Genomic DNA, 14,384 nt, shown 5'->3' with positions numbered 1-14,384 from the left:
GGGGAGCAGACAGGGGAAGTGGGCTGTGGAGTTGCATGCCTCCAACTGAGTTGTGGTCTCTGTTCCGAATTCCTGTATTCTACCTAGGAGATCTCAACAGGAGCAAAGATGCATGTCTTGAGCTGCTTTGGCACAACAGGATCAGCCTATTGGCAACATGCAGCTTTCCCTTGCACTGTGCCACTGAACTGTTGTGCACATAGATGTCATTTACGCTTGATTTCTGGGCCAATGCACTAACTTACGCGAAGCTGGTGGGGCTGGGGCAACTCTAAACCTCCTTAATCCTCCTCCAGTAAATATCTGCTCAGGCAGTCTGCTGGGAATTAGTGCTAGACAAGATCCCATGCTGTGCTTGTCTGCCACAGGATGCCCTGTGTCCTGCTCCCTGCTGGCTGTTGAGAAATAAGGGCAGGCTCAACTCCCAGCTGCCTTCTCTTCCAAGACTCTCCCTACATGCTTGCAGCTGGCCTGTTCACTGTTTTCCTGGCCTGCCTCTCACATAGTCTTTGTGCCTCTGGAGCTTTGAATTGGAGCTTATTATCGCAGGATGGGCAGGATTGTTGGCCCATGCTCTTTTCCCCCATTGTGTGAGGAAGAGCATTTGGTTTGGCCACACATTTTGACTTGCTATCACACACATTGCAGAGTCTTGTCACTTAGGTTCCTTTCTGTAACAGTTGCTAATCTGAACAGATATGGCTGATATTACAATGTGTCCCTAGAAGAGGAAATGTTGACTCACTGGGTTTGTTATTCTTTCTTCTTTTCATTGGTACCCAAACTCAGCAAGTTGCCAGGAAGTGGGGCAACTTACTTTATATGATCACTCAGTAGAATCAAGATAGGAATCTTGGGTATGTGATGCTGTTGATTTAGGGTAAGAAGTGGTGTTTGGCACCACAGGAGGCCAGCCAGTCTGTGCTGTGCTGGCCTTCTCTCCCTGAAGCAGCGTGGCTGTGGTGGGGTTTTTACAGGCCAAGCCCTTCCCCAGGCCACATGTGGTCCACTTAACAGTTGTGTCATAACCTAACGACTTCCATCAAGATACAGAAACGGAAACTAACAGGTAGCAAAACACAAGTACTAAGAGAAGCAAACCAGTAAGCCCAGTTCCAGCCTTTTTCTTATACTTACCATGTTTCTGTCTCTGTGACTTTTGTCAAAGATTGCTTTGTTTAAAAAATAAAACAATAGAGGATCACATGACCATTTACAAACAGTACCTCGATACATAGGGTAGAAGGATGGTCCATTTGATTCATTCAGACACCTACTTCAGCCATGACAATTTAGTTACTTTGTGAGTTAAAGAAAGGAAAAAGGAGATACAATAATTTGTCCTAATCACATTTGTATTTCAAAAGTTTGTAAGATTTTAGTTGCAACTTAATTTCATTGTAATTTAGCTTGAATGGCAATGAAGCACAGAAGTGTAACAGCAAGTTTTCTAAAGATTCGGTGCTTTGGATGTTGTGCTTGCTTGAAAATGTGGCTGTAGCTTTGCAGGTGGAACTCTGAACAGCCTTTGAACAGGATGCTTAGTAAGTTCCCTCTGTGGTTTCTGTGTGGCTTTTTCTGAAGGATTGTTTCCAGGTGGGTACTTGAAAGTTTGGGTCCTCAGACATGGCTGTTCTAGTGAAGTGTTTGAGTCTTTTAATTAATTTTAATTCCTTAATTTTAATTAAGGAAAGATCTATGAGTGCTAGGTATAGCTCTTTTGTCATTTTGCTGGGTGAAGGAGGTGGTGCAAGGTGTATTTATCCACCTAGGGATACTGTAACAGAGCTTAAAATAGAGTGGTGTCCTCTTACATGTGTTGGGAACAGTGGGTTCTGAGGAGACGAAAGATGTTTCTCATGCTAAAACCAGTCTCCAGTACTAAATCTTTTGGTAGCTCTTACAAGTTAAAATTACCCTCCAATGCCAGACAATCAAACGAGCAGAATTTTTTTTACTCCTTGGCTAGTGCCTAGTCTGTGTCTTTAAAGTCTCCCTGAAATGGAAAAGTCATTGTATCTTTTAACTATGCAGCCTGTAGCGAAGATTTTGCAGAGAGTTTTGGGAGGGCAAGTCCTGTGTCATCAGCACCTCCCTCAGGGTCACAAGATGAGTTGCATGAAATGCCAGCCTGAGCTGGGCTGTAAGATTCACTGTGTTGTAACTAGTAATAGAAAATTGCTCTCTGAGGTTTGCTCAGTGGTTTTGAAAGATATAACTGAAGAAATAACTGAAATGGAAAGTGACATCTAGAAGGAGATACAAAGGAGGTTGCTGGAAAAGAGTTTGCCTTCCGGAATTCTTTACTCAACAGGATCTAGAATGCTAAAGCACCTCTCATCTGATCATTTGAGATGATAAAGACTCTAATTTTATGTTTTACTTTTACAGAATTACAAGTGTCAAAGAGAAGAATAATCATCAGCCCAATGGTCATCAAGGATACAGGTTCTGCTGGTTTTATCTAGATGGGTGAAAAGGTTAACAGCCCAGAAGGGGAGCTCCTTGGGTTTTCAAGATGGCAGCGACTAGTGGCGAGAGCCAGCTGCAGCGGATTGTCAGAGACTTGCAAGGTACAGTGCCATGCTGACACATTCCTTCTGTAGGCTGGACTGCATCCTTCATGTTTGACATAACAAAGAGTAGTTGTGTTCTCAGTTGTGTAAGATTTTTGTGCAGCAAATGTAGCAACGTAGTTCAAGGTGTGTGGTGTGCTCAGTAAGGGATGTGACTGATTTATTTTTTTTTGGTGAGAGGTGTGCTGCACTGACTGCAGGATCCTGAATTCTGACATTATGCAAAGAGAGACATGCCAGATAAGAAATAAGTTTTACAATTTGAAAAAAAAAAAAGTGTCTGTAGGATGCACAGGGTGAGCTAGGACTTTGTGGCTGTGAATAGAGCTATGCTGTTACAACTTCATGTGAGATAAGGAGAGACCTGACTTTTAGATCCTCCTTCAATGGGAAGGTGGTGTGGAGTTGCTGCTAATGTATGAAGGAAAAAGAAGGTCAAACCAAACTGGGAATGAGGAAGAGTGCTGGGAAATTGGATCTGCTGTTCTTGGTGCAGTGGAACGTGCTTTCTGTGCACCTGACTTGTCCTCCACTAGCTGTAGCCAATCTAGTTTTTCACAGCCCTATTGCAGGCAAAATTGACAGCAGATTTGTAACTGTTTTCCTGCTGTGTGTCTGTCCTAGTCAGTTGCTTATACCAAGATCCAGGTATTTTTCCTTTTAGTTTTTATTAAATATAGGTCTGACATGCACCAGAGCTGAGAATCTCGGTCTTCCTGGAACATAAAAAGTACATGCCTGCTAATGAGAAGATATTTTAATTTGCAAAGGGAATCAAGTGAGACTGGGAGCTAAGCCTCACTCAGGCACTTGAAGAAAGTACAAAACTAAGTGGAAAGGAAGCTCAAAATGAGTAATTTCTGATGCTGAGGAGTACAAACTTTTGGGGCCAGAGTGTTCAGGAAAACAGCAGAGTTTGCTTTGTCTTGAGTTTTCCTCACCCTCTAAAGGTATTCCTCTAAAGGGAAAGGAGTTGCTATATGCTTATTTTTATGTTAATTATTTTTCCCATTTGTGTTTTGTAACCAGCACAAGCTGAACCTTCCTGAATAAAGCATGGAGAAGATAAATGTGCTGACTGAACGACTGTTCTCGTGTTACTGATCCCCTTTAGCAGATTACATGCTTTGTCCTTTCTAATCAGAATTCTGTTTGTCCTGTGGCAATACCTTAATATGCACATGAGGCAGCAAAAAGTTATTTCTCTTTCCTCTGCTGAATTACCAGTTAGAAATTGTCTGTTAGCAGTTTTTGCTAAGTAACAGAAGAAAGTTTTGCTCTTTTTAAGAAGTAGTCATCTATATACATAATTTTGGCTCTATTTTTTGAATAGGTGGTGTTAAATTGCAGGCATATCAATAAGCTTTTGCACTGTTGTTAAGAGAGTTGAACTAAAATAAGCTGAATACACATGCATAATGTCCACGCAGAAAAAAACATTTATTTAGTTGTTTATGGCTTCAGTACTATATACCTCTAGCATTACTTAACCATTTTGGTGTCTTGTTTTAAAGATGCTGTGACTGAATTAAGTAAAGAATTTAAAGAAGGAGGAGAACCGATCACAGATGACAGTGGCAACTTGCAAAAATTCTCCTACAAGCTTGAGTATCTTCTACAGGTAAAAAGTTACATGTTTTATATGTAATCTACCATCAAAGCTAGGCCTTTTTTTCTCTTACTGCCTTTTCTGTGGGGTTTAACTCAAATGATCATAGCTATCCAGTTGAGTCTTTTTTTTTTTTAGTGAGTGGACTGAAATGCGTGGTTCTTATTGTACTTATTCAAGTAAAAGTAAATAATTGTAATCAAAAGGCTATGCTGGCAGTTTAATTGAAGAATCTTAAGGCTTTTATCACAGAATGGTTAGGATTGGAAGAGACCTTAAAGATTATCTATTGATCTGAAAGATCAATAAGATCTGAAAGCTTGATTTTAAAGTTATATTCTGCTCAGTTATTTTGGAAAAGCTAGCAGTACAATCTTGACAAGGTTTTAATGCAAAATAAATACTACTGAGCTGTTCATGGTGTTATTATGGGGTTGTGATTAATTTACAGATTTTATAGCAGTTTCTCTTTGGAAGGTCATTTTTGATGTATGGAACGCTCAACATAAAAGGCTGATTTTTAATCTGGAATACTACTTTTTGGTCATCCTCTAAGTTTAATTAAAAGGGGACACTTCTGGGGAAACTGAAATTCGGTTTGCATAGCCTTGTGTCTACACATACTGTAATCATGTCACTGTTTGCACAAAAGACATGTTAAACCAGCCTTAATCTAGGCAAGAGAACTTTAATGGGGTTGCAGACGCTGCAGCAGAAGCCAAAGAATCCTTTTGGATTTGAGTGGTCCAGGCTGCAGTCCATACTCTCACTGCATTGCTGAACATGATGTAGCTAGAGCAGGTTTTCCTGGTATGTATGTGTGCTATGGCCACACTTGATTGCAGGTCTCTCAGCAACTGGTTCCTTGCTCTTGAACAGCTGCTGAGTCTGCTGCCAGTCTTTGTTTCAGCAGTTTTGAATAGCTATCTGTATTTTAACTAGATCCAGACATTATTATCTGTTACTGTCTGTAAAGCAGCTTTTGTAACTGCTGGACTTCATCTGTGCAGTACAATGTCTCTTTCCATTGTGAATACATTGACTAGAACTAAGAGGAGTCATGAATGCACATGTTGCTGGGAGAGGAACAGAATTCCAGCTGTATGTAAGTATATTTATGTTGAAGTTTTGCTCATTGTTTTTTGTTTTCCTTGTTTAAGTTTGACCTGAAAGAAAAAAACACGTTGCTAGGGAACAGAAAAGACTACTGGGATTATTTCTGCGACTGTCTTGCAAAAGTCAAAGGAGCTAATGATGGAATCCGCTTTGTCAAGTCTATTACAGAAGTAAGTGTATCAGTTAAGCTTCATAATATGTGGCTTATGTTTTGGTATGTCTTTTCAGAGAGTTGGGGATTATTTCTTTTTAATTCTCATGTATAATATAAGCATTCAGGGTTACTCTTTTTACTAGGACACTGAATTATATAGGGCTAGATAGCCCGACTCTTATTTTGAGGACCACTTGCACAAGTGAGTGGTCCTTTTGTTTCTGGCTGTGCCCTGCCTTTTCCTAAACTTACTGCCATTTTCCCTAGAAAGGAATGAAACTTAAGTTAAGGGTAGAGCCTGCCATCTTTAGCACAGCTTAAGACAGGACTTAAAATCATAGAATTGTAGAATGGTAGGGGTTGGAAGGGACCTCTGGAGATCATCAAGTCCAAAAGATTCACTATGTTGGAGGTATGTTAAGACTTTTTCAACTAATCAGTAGAGTTGAGGAGCAGTAGACTGAGAGCAGCATTTCATCTTCTGTCCCATCTTAGTTCCTTCATGTCAAATAGCATGATGTAGTGGCTTGGGATGGTTGCCATTGTTCCCTCTGGTAAGCTGTCATGATCAGGACAAAAAACTTTCTATTTATTACTTAGAGTAATAAAAATTTAATCTTGTAACAGCCATGTTATGTCTTCAGCTTAATGAGTGGGTGAAGTAGGTGCTGTGAGAAGCTTTCTGTTCTGACCCTTTCTGAGTCTTTAGAATCTTTTGAAGAAGGCCTTCCCTTGTGGGTAAAGGAAGCAGTGGTGTGGTGGTACCAGCCAGCATTGTCCCAATGCTCAGTTTTCTTGTCTGTGAGCAGTGCTAACTTGTATTATCAAGTTACTATTTACAGCAGATTTCCCTATTCTCTTAGAAATTTCTCCACAGCAGCTTTAGATAACATTGTCTTGAGCCATCTGAAAGAGAGCCATGATACTCTGGCAGAGGCAGTCTCTTATGTACCCTACCAACCAAAATAGATATCCTGGAAATTGCTCAGCTGTTAATCAGAGCCTTGACCTTGGTGACACTGGGTGAGCAGTGAGTTCTGGGCATTTTCCTTTCAAAAGGTGATTATACAGAATACACATCTTTCCAAGTCTGTACAGCCACAAGTTGCACAGTGCTGGGGCCATATGTTGTACCTTAGCCAGCAAAATTTACAGTAACCTACTAACTTTTGCCTTGGCCCCTCTAGTATTTTCCTTGGCCTCCAGTTTAAAATCATTAATATAATTGATTTGTTGGTTGAATGAGCAGTTTGGTTAGGAGTGTCGGTGACTGCGAGAAATTATTTTCATCACTTTCATTTTTCATTCTTAAATTGATTACTGATTTAGTGGAAAAGAGAAATGAAACACTACTGTTAAGTGTTTCATTATTTTGCAGGAAAACAAATAGCTCAGATATAGAAGACAAAACAAAGCTTCAATTACCCAAGTCAGTAGCTGTAACAAGTATTTGGTGCTGAGTTTTGTGATCTTCCTCTATGTTGATTTAACAGCTGTCTTAATAAAAAGATCCATTATTTCAGTCATGCAGCTGCTCTTAGTCTGAAGTAAGAATTAGATTTTGATCAACTTAACAATAAATTATTAAGAAACTTTGTCATCTGGGGTTACTGTGTCCATGGGATTGTATATTTTTTATGTGTACATGTTTATTCTATGACTGGATCTGCCCTAAATGTATTCTGTGACTGTGTCTTCCAGCTATGGCCAGATATGTCCTAAGTAACCTAAGTAATCACTTCTGGCTTTGCTGGGCACATTGAGATTTTGCTTTATGTTGGGAATTGTCCTTAGTATAGTCCATGCTCATGTACTCAGTATGTTAGATCATTCATTGGTCCTGTGATGCCTCTTATAATAATATAAAGTAGACAACAGCCAGCTGTAGATGCAAACTGGTCACTCAAAAAAGATTCCATCCAGTGACAGTGTTGGGAAAAGGTGTTTCTCAGTGGCAATTCTTAACTGCTTCCTTTGCAACTAATGGCTTGTTGTGGGTGGTCTTTCTGTCAGTGTGTAGACTGTTCTGGACATGTCTCTACATGATTACAAATGATATTTAGACTTTTCTTGTGGTTTCTCCTTTCCAGCTACGAACATCTCTTGGAAAAGGAAGAGCATTTCTTCGTTACTCCCTGGTTCACCAAAGGCTTGCAGACACCTTGCAGCAATGTTTTATGAACACGAAGGTGACCAGGTGAATAGCAAAGTACTTTGTTCACGAATGAATGTTTGTTCAGTGTGATCAAGCAGTATCACCTAGTAGCTTTTGAAAGAAATTTAAACCCTTCCAAACAGTTGGCTTAGAGAGCTGGTAATAGGATAGGAAGGATAATAGACCTTTTGGCCTGGATCACTTGTTCATACCTATCTTAGGCTGGTAAAGATTGAAAGTTGTTACAGCTCAAGGGGTGGTGCTGATTTTTCTATATGTCCATTTCAAATGTGACATTTTTATAAGCATTGAAGTTCCTGGGTTTGATCTTCTGTGCTGTACATCATAAGGGAGGATTAATTTGAATGTGTTACACAAAACCCCAGAAAGCATTTGCTTATATCCCTTGATTGTTATGTAGAGAAACAGCTTGCCTTGGTCAAGTAGCTGATTGGAGGCCCTGGAAGGGCTTTTAGAAAAAGCCAAATATTTGCACAGTGTGTTTAACTCAGATTCCTGCTTTTTGTCCCTCATTTTTGATGTATTAAGTGTGTGCTTTAGGTATTTACTGTGTCATTATCCAGTGTATAGCAAGTATTTTGTCTTGCCAGTGTTTTGCCCAAGTGCTAGAGCAAAAAATATTTTGTGCAGGGCCTCCTTTAATGATATTTCTGTGGAACTCATTGAGGCTGTGTGATTTCATTCACATCAAAGGGATGAGACACTGATTTACTGGTTGGTGGGTCTGTTTGTTTTCAGATGGCATTTAGAATAGCATATCAACATTTTTCTGGGAGGAAGTGAATAATGATACTGTGGGGGTGTTTTCAAGTGAAACTACTTCTTCTTTTTAAGTTATGAGTCATCATAAGGGAGGATTAATTTGAATGTGTTACACAAAACCCCAGAAAGCATTTGCTTATATCCCTTGATTGTTATGTAGAGAAACAGCTTGCCTTGGTCAAGTAGCTGATTGGAGGCCCTGGAAGGGCTTTTAGAAAAAGCCAAATATTTGCACAGTGTGTTTAACTCAGATTCCTGCTTTTTGTCCCTCATTTTTTATGTATTAAGTGTGTGCTTTAGGTATTTACTGTGTCATTATCCAGTGTATAGCAAGTATTTTGTCTTGCCAGTGTTTTGCCCAAGTGCTAGAGCAAAAAATATTTTGTGCAGGGCCTCCTTTAATGATATTTCTGTGGAACTCATTGAGGCTGTGTGATTTCATTCACATCAAAGGGATGAGACACTGATTTACTGGTTGGTGGGTCTGTTTGTTTTCAGATGGCATTTAGAATAGCATATCAACATTTTTCTGGGAGGAAGTGAATAATGATACTGTGGGGGTGTTTTCAAGTGAAACTACTTCTTCTTTTTAAGTTATGAGTGAGTATTACTGACTTGTTTGTTTGTTTGTTTTGTTTGTTTGTTTGTTTTTAAGTGACTGGTACTATGCAAGAAGTCCATTTCTGAATTCCAAAATGAGTTCTGACATTGTGGGTCACCTCTATGAGCTCACTGATGTTCAGTTTGACTTGGCATCAAGAGGCTATGATTTAGATGCTGCTTGGCCAGTATTTGCCAGGTAAATATACACTTTGTCCATATAATTAGTCTATGACCAAGTTGGCCTTTTTTTCCTTCAGTTGTAAACCAGAAATTAGAGTTGATGCTCTGTAATGGAGTGCTTACACTAACTGCAGTTTAGGCCCAAATCCCAGGCTGATCTCACCTTCACAGACACATGAAGAAATGTTCTTATCTCCTGTTTTAAGAGCTGAGATGTGTAGTGACTGAACAGCCAAGCAGTGTTCACTTGCAGCAATGGTAGAGTAGACAATGTGGTCACCATGGCCTGATCTCACCTCAAAGCAGGGAATAAGAAAACCTAGTAGGTCTGTTGTATCAGTTTACTAGGGCTGCATCCTGCCAGCATCTGGTTGAGCCACCGGCTGCCACCACGCAGCAATACAACTTAGAGCAAAGCTACATTGCTTCTTGTGGATAAGGGAAGTTACAGCTACCAACCTCATAATATTTTACAGGTGCTTTTGATATCCCTATTTTGATTTTCCATCAGCTGCAGTGAGCGTTGGCCCAGACACCAGGTGCATATATGTCTTTTTGTATATGGTAGTTACAACTAGATAAATCTTACATGTTAGAGTAGAAAAACATGTATGTATGTGCTAAGACTACTCTTGTATATTGTTTCTCTGTGTGACCAACAGGAGGACACTGTCATCACTTGGATCCTCAGCATATTTATGGAAGCCCCCAAGTCGCAGTTCCAGCATGAGCAGTTTAGTGAGCAATTATTTGCAGGTAAGCAAATTACAAATAAATGTTTATGTGGCATGGTAGATCTGTAATTAATGGCACAGTTGCAGTTCTATGGTCATTATGACTCTTATAATGGTAAACTACAAGAAGAGTTCTTAATTAAAAGTAAGGGGACGTTTGCAGTAGCTAATTGAACTGAACATGGAAATCTTGAGGAGGAAAAAATATATCTGTTCAGAAGACTGCCTGCAAATATGTATATTTTCATTTATCTCTTGTGAAAACAAGCCACATTTTCTTTAAGTTGGTATCTTGCAGTGCTGTGAATGCAACATACAGTATCACTGTGTGTTAAGAACCTGAGCTTGCTCCCATTTGAGCACACCATTCAAATCTGTATTTAGTACCTCTTACACTTCATATTTTTTCCCTTTCTGTTCATTTAGGCGCAAGAATTTCCCTCCAGCCCTGATGCAAATAACTCGTTAAATGCTGAACACCTTGAGGGCTTTGAAGAGATGCGTGTAGAACTTGACCAGGCTGAGCTGAAGCAGAGGGAGCTTCAGGATCGCATTCACTACCTGGAAATGGAAAACCAGGAGCTCCAGGCAGCTCTTAGCCTTCAGAAAGAGCAAATACAGGTAGAAAAGGAGAAGAGCAATAACTATAGCGAGGAGAACTCCCGGCTGACAAAAATTATCACAGAGTTACAGAAGCAGTGTGAGGTCTCACACTCCACTCAGAGCACTGTTCATGACCTGCAGAAGTGCCTACAGTCACTGGAACTGAATGCAGCAGAGCAGCAGAAGGAATATTCAACAAAGCTGGAGCAGCTGGTGAACAGCAAGGAAGACTGTACCTCAGAACTGCAGGTATTGAATCAGGAGTTGGAGGCCTCTAAGGCTTTGGTTGCTATGAGGGATCTTGGCATCAATGAGCTCAAAGCCAAGCTGAGTTCCACAGAACAGAAAAACCTCAACCTCCTTGAAAAATTTGATGCTGCCTTGGAGGAAAAGGGATGGCAAGTCACAGACCACTGTGACTCTGCCCTGCAGATACAGGCACTGTTAGAGAAGCTTCAGGAGACAGAAAAGGAAAAGGCAAATATGCAAAGACTCAATGATGAACATGTGTCTCAGCTGAAAGCAGCAAGGGAGGAGCTGCACCTGAAAGAAGAGGCACAGAAGGAACTGCAGTCCAGATACAATCGCCTCACTGCTGACTCCAAAGAAGAGAGTGAAAAGCTGCTTGGGAGCCTGGAAACCATGGCAAAGGAAATGGATGCACTTCAGAAGGCCCTGACCCTGAAAGAAAAGGAGATGACTGAGCTCCAGAGCCAGGGAATGGGGTCGCTGGCTCAGGTGGGGTCATTGGAAAAAAACCTTGAGGAAGCAAGGAAAGAAAAGGAGAAACTTGAGGAGGAGTATGGTAGGAGGGAAGGAACACTGAAACAGGAAGCCCAGTCACAAGCAGAGCAACTTGAACTACAGGAAGGTCGCTTAACTAAGGTGAGTCAGACTGTGTGTAGCCTTGAGGAGCAAAACCGGAAGCTCTTGTCTGAGAAAGAACATCTGTGCCAGAAGGTCAAGGAGCTGGAGGAGCAGATGGAGCAGCAAAACTCTGAAGTGAGTGAAATGGGTGACAAGAGCAGGAAGCTGAAAGCAGAGAATGAAAATTTGCAGCAGTCCAATAAGAAGATGGAAGGAAAGCTGACAAGTTTGGAAGCTTCTAACGCTTCCCTGGAAGCTGAGGTGGCCAGGCTGAGAGCCTCTGAGAAACAGCTTCAGAGTGAGATAGATGATGCCCTGGTATCAGTTGATGAAAAAGAGAAGAAGCTCCGGGGTGAGAACAAACAGCTGAATGAAGACTTGCAAAATGCCAGGAGGCAAAGCCAAATTCTGGAGGAGAAACTAGAGGCTCTGCACTCAGACTATGAAGAACTAAAGCGAAGAGAAGAGACCACCAAGGAGTCTTGTGCCTCACTTGAAGGACAGCTGAAGAGTGCCAAACAGCATAGTTTGCTAGTGGAAAAAAGTCTAGGCACCTTGAAGGAAAGCAATGAGTGTCTACAGTCACAGCTCAGAGAGAAGGAAGTAGAGTTGCGAGGCATGGAGAGTGTTTGTGAACAACTAAGAGTGGAAGCTGAAAGATACAGGAAAAAAGCAGAGACTTTTGAGGTAGAAAAGCTCAGTGTTGAAAAGACATGCCTTCATCAGACAAAACTTATTGAATCCCTCACATCAGAAGCAGACTCGGTGGAAAAACAACAACTACAGCAGGCAGCTTCTCTGGAGAAGGAGGCAAAAGAGCTGGCTTCCAGACTGACTATCAGTGAAGAGCAGTTGGAAGTCAACCGAGGTGAAGTGTCCAGGCTGCAAGCAGAAGTCCTCAACCTGCGAATCAAGCTTCAGCAGACCACTGGTGAGAGAGAGCAGATGAGAGGTGAGCTGGCAGTCACAGAGACTGTCCTGAGTGAGCAGAAAGTTCTTGTCCAGCAGCTGAAAGAGCAAATCGAGTCACTCAACAGAAACCATGTGCAAGAACTGGTGCAATGTAAAGAAAGAGAAGAAATGCTGAAAAAAGAACAGGAGACAGCAGCCCATCAAAAAGCTGAACTGGAAAATAATTTGCTAAACCTGAAAGAGGAGCTATCCAAGGTCAAGCAGTACTTGGAAGCTGCTAGAATGGAAAATGAAGAAAACAAAGATCTCCTCCACAGGACCAACACAGATATGGCTGAACTTGGTATTCAGATTTGTGCCTTGACCTCTGAAAAGGTGGATGCAGAAGAGCAGTTAGCCCAGGCCACAGAAAGGCTCAAAGAACTGGAGGAACAGGCAGCAGCGCAAAAGGAGAAGCTGAACCTTGACATCTCTGATCTCAGACAGGAGAACAAAGGCCTGCAAGAGAAATTAGAGGAGGCTCAAATATGTGCTGCAGCTGTCCCAAGTCTGCAATTGCAGCTGGAGTCAGTAAAGAAACAATCACAGAATTTCCAAGAGACCAGCCAAGAAGAGCTGTCTGCAGTAAAATTTCAAATGAGCACAGAGATTCTAAATTATCAGACAAAATTCAAGGTAAATTAATGTGATTATTATAGCTGAGGAACCTATGCAAGCTGTCCCCTGCTTTACCACCTGCTGCAGCAATTACTGCATGAAATCCTAAGGTTTATGTTGGTCAGGCTCTGAGACTAGCATGCAACCAGCCTCAGCCTGGAAATCTGAAAATGTCTCAACACTTATGACCTAGGCCTATTTGAGGTAAAAAAAACTCTTCTGAGTTTTTTGGAGATGTATAGTGTGGCCATCCGAGCACAGTGGAGCAGCCATGTGATATGGAAAAGCCAGCCAGCAATGGAGAGTGTGGTGATTTCTTATGTTGGGACTGAAGGTGGCATCTTCTGTAACTTCCCTCTGGTCACAGCTGTGATTTTTTAATTTATTTATTATTTTTTGGTACAAACATTGCAAGATCTGTTCTCCACATCTGTTACACTGCTCCTCCTTAAAACTGATTTTGATGAAAGCAAACTTAGACTGAGACTAGATACTTTTGCAGTTAATTCCCTCCTGTATTTCTGCTTTCAACTGCTCAAGGTGGCAGCTGAGAAGATAAAAGTTCTGCTTTCAGAAAAACAGGACTCAGCCCTATGTATGTGAAACAGCACACCTACAGGCCGGAAATTCTCATGTGTTTGTTTTGCCATTCTGAGATAATGTTGAAGACTGACAGTTATCAGAGGCTTATGCCAATGGTGGTATCCAGCAATGTTGCTTTATGCTTCATTTCCACAGAGGTTTCTTAAACCTCAGGTATTATTTGGGCTAACTCACTCTTTTGAGCCAAAACATTGGACTCTCATTTTGTTGAGAACTGTAATAGCCCACAACAATTAGCAGTAAAACACAGCTAGTCTGCCACCACAGAGGGGAGCTTCCTTGCATTCATGATTTGGGTGTCTCTTCAGCTGGTTTTCTTGAGCCTGACGGTGGTGCTGCATTTATCCCATACATGGCAGTCAGAGCACTTGGTGGATGAAGGTGTGGCTGCTAGAGGAATGCTAACTCCTGACTCAATCTCTCTGCTAGGCTGTCAGTGAAGAGTGTGTGAAAGTAAGAGAGCAACTTGAGGAGCAGAAGCGACAACAGCGTGCTGCTGAGGAAGAGATTACAGAGTTACAGGTAGGTGCTTGGTCTGATTAAAAGACAGAGGTGTTTGTGTCATCAGGCATTAGTGCTCTAATTGGGAAGGCAGGCAGCGTTTCTGATGACTGGCTGCGAGTCTGGGAATGCCCTTGAATAAATACAGGTCCTGCAAACAAAATACTTGGCAGCTGAAAGTTAGCCACTGAAGCAGAGAGTATGAAAAGCACAGTGGCATTTAGGATTTGTGCTGCTTGGAAAGCAAGTTAGGTTTTGTGTAAGACCAGGTTATGCATATGCTTCTTAAAGGGGGGTGCAGGTTTAAATGGTGTCTGTCTTAGACCCTGCT

At 41.4% G+C, this 14,384-nt stretch overlaps 1 protein-coding gene across 1 annotated transcript in view; it reads left to right on the top strand.

The window, feature by feature from the left end:
* Positions 1 to 2,400: 2,400 nt before the first annotated feature.
* Positions 2,401 to 14,384, top strand: part of FYCO1 (FYVE and coiled-coil domain containing 1) — a 30,134-nt gene continuing 18,150 nt past the window's right edge. The window contains exons 1-8 of the mRNA XM_010007402.1: positions 2,401 to 2,573; positions 4,091 to 4,197; positions 5,346 to 5,471; positions 7,546 to 7,652; positions 9,049 to 9,192; positions 9,839 to 9,932; positions 10,337 to 12,967; positions 13,982 to 14,074. Of these exons, the coding sequence (XP_010005704.1) occupies positions 2,519 to 2,573; positions 4,091 to 4,197; positions 5,346 to 5,471; positions 7,546 to 7,652; positions 9,049 to 9,192; positions 9,839 to 9,932; positions 10,337 to 12,967; positions 13,982 to 14,074 (3,357 nt within the window). The 5' untranslated portion in view covers positions 2,401 to 2,518. The remainder of the gene's footprint in view (positions 2,574 to 4,090; positions 4,198 to 5,345; positions 5,472 to 7,545; positions 7,653 to 9,048; positions 9,193 to 9,838; positions 9,933 to 10,336; positions 12,968 to 13,981; positions 14,075 to 14,384) is intronic.

Source organism: Chaetura pelagica, unplaced genomic scaffold (assembly GCF_000747805.2).
Source record: "Chaetura pelagica isolate M959 unplaced genomic scaffold, ChaPel_1.0 scaffold481, whole genome shotgun sequence".
Taxonomy (NCBI): Eukaryota; Metazoa; Chordata; class Aves; order Apodiformes; family Apodidae; genus Chaetura; species Chaetura pelagica.
Note: the sequence above shows the minus strand (reverse complement) of the source record. Positions and strands in the feature narration are given on the sequence as shown.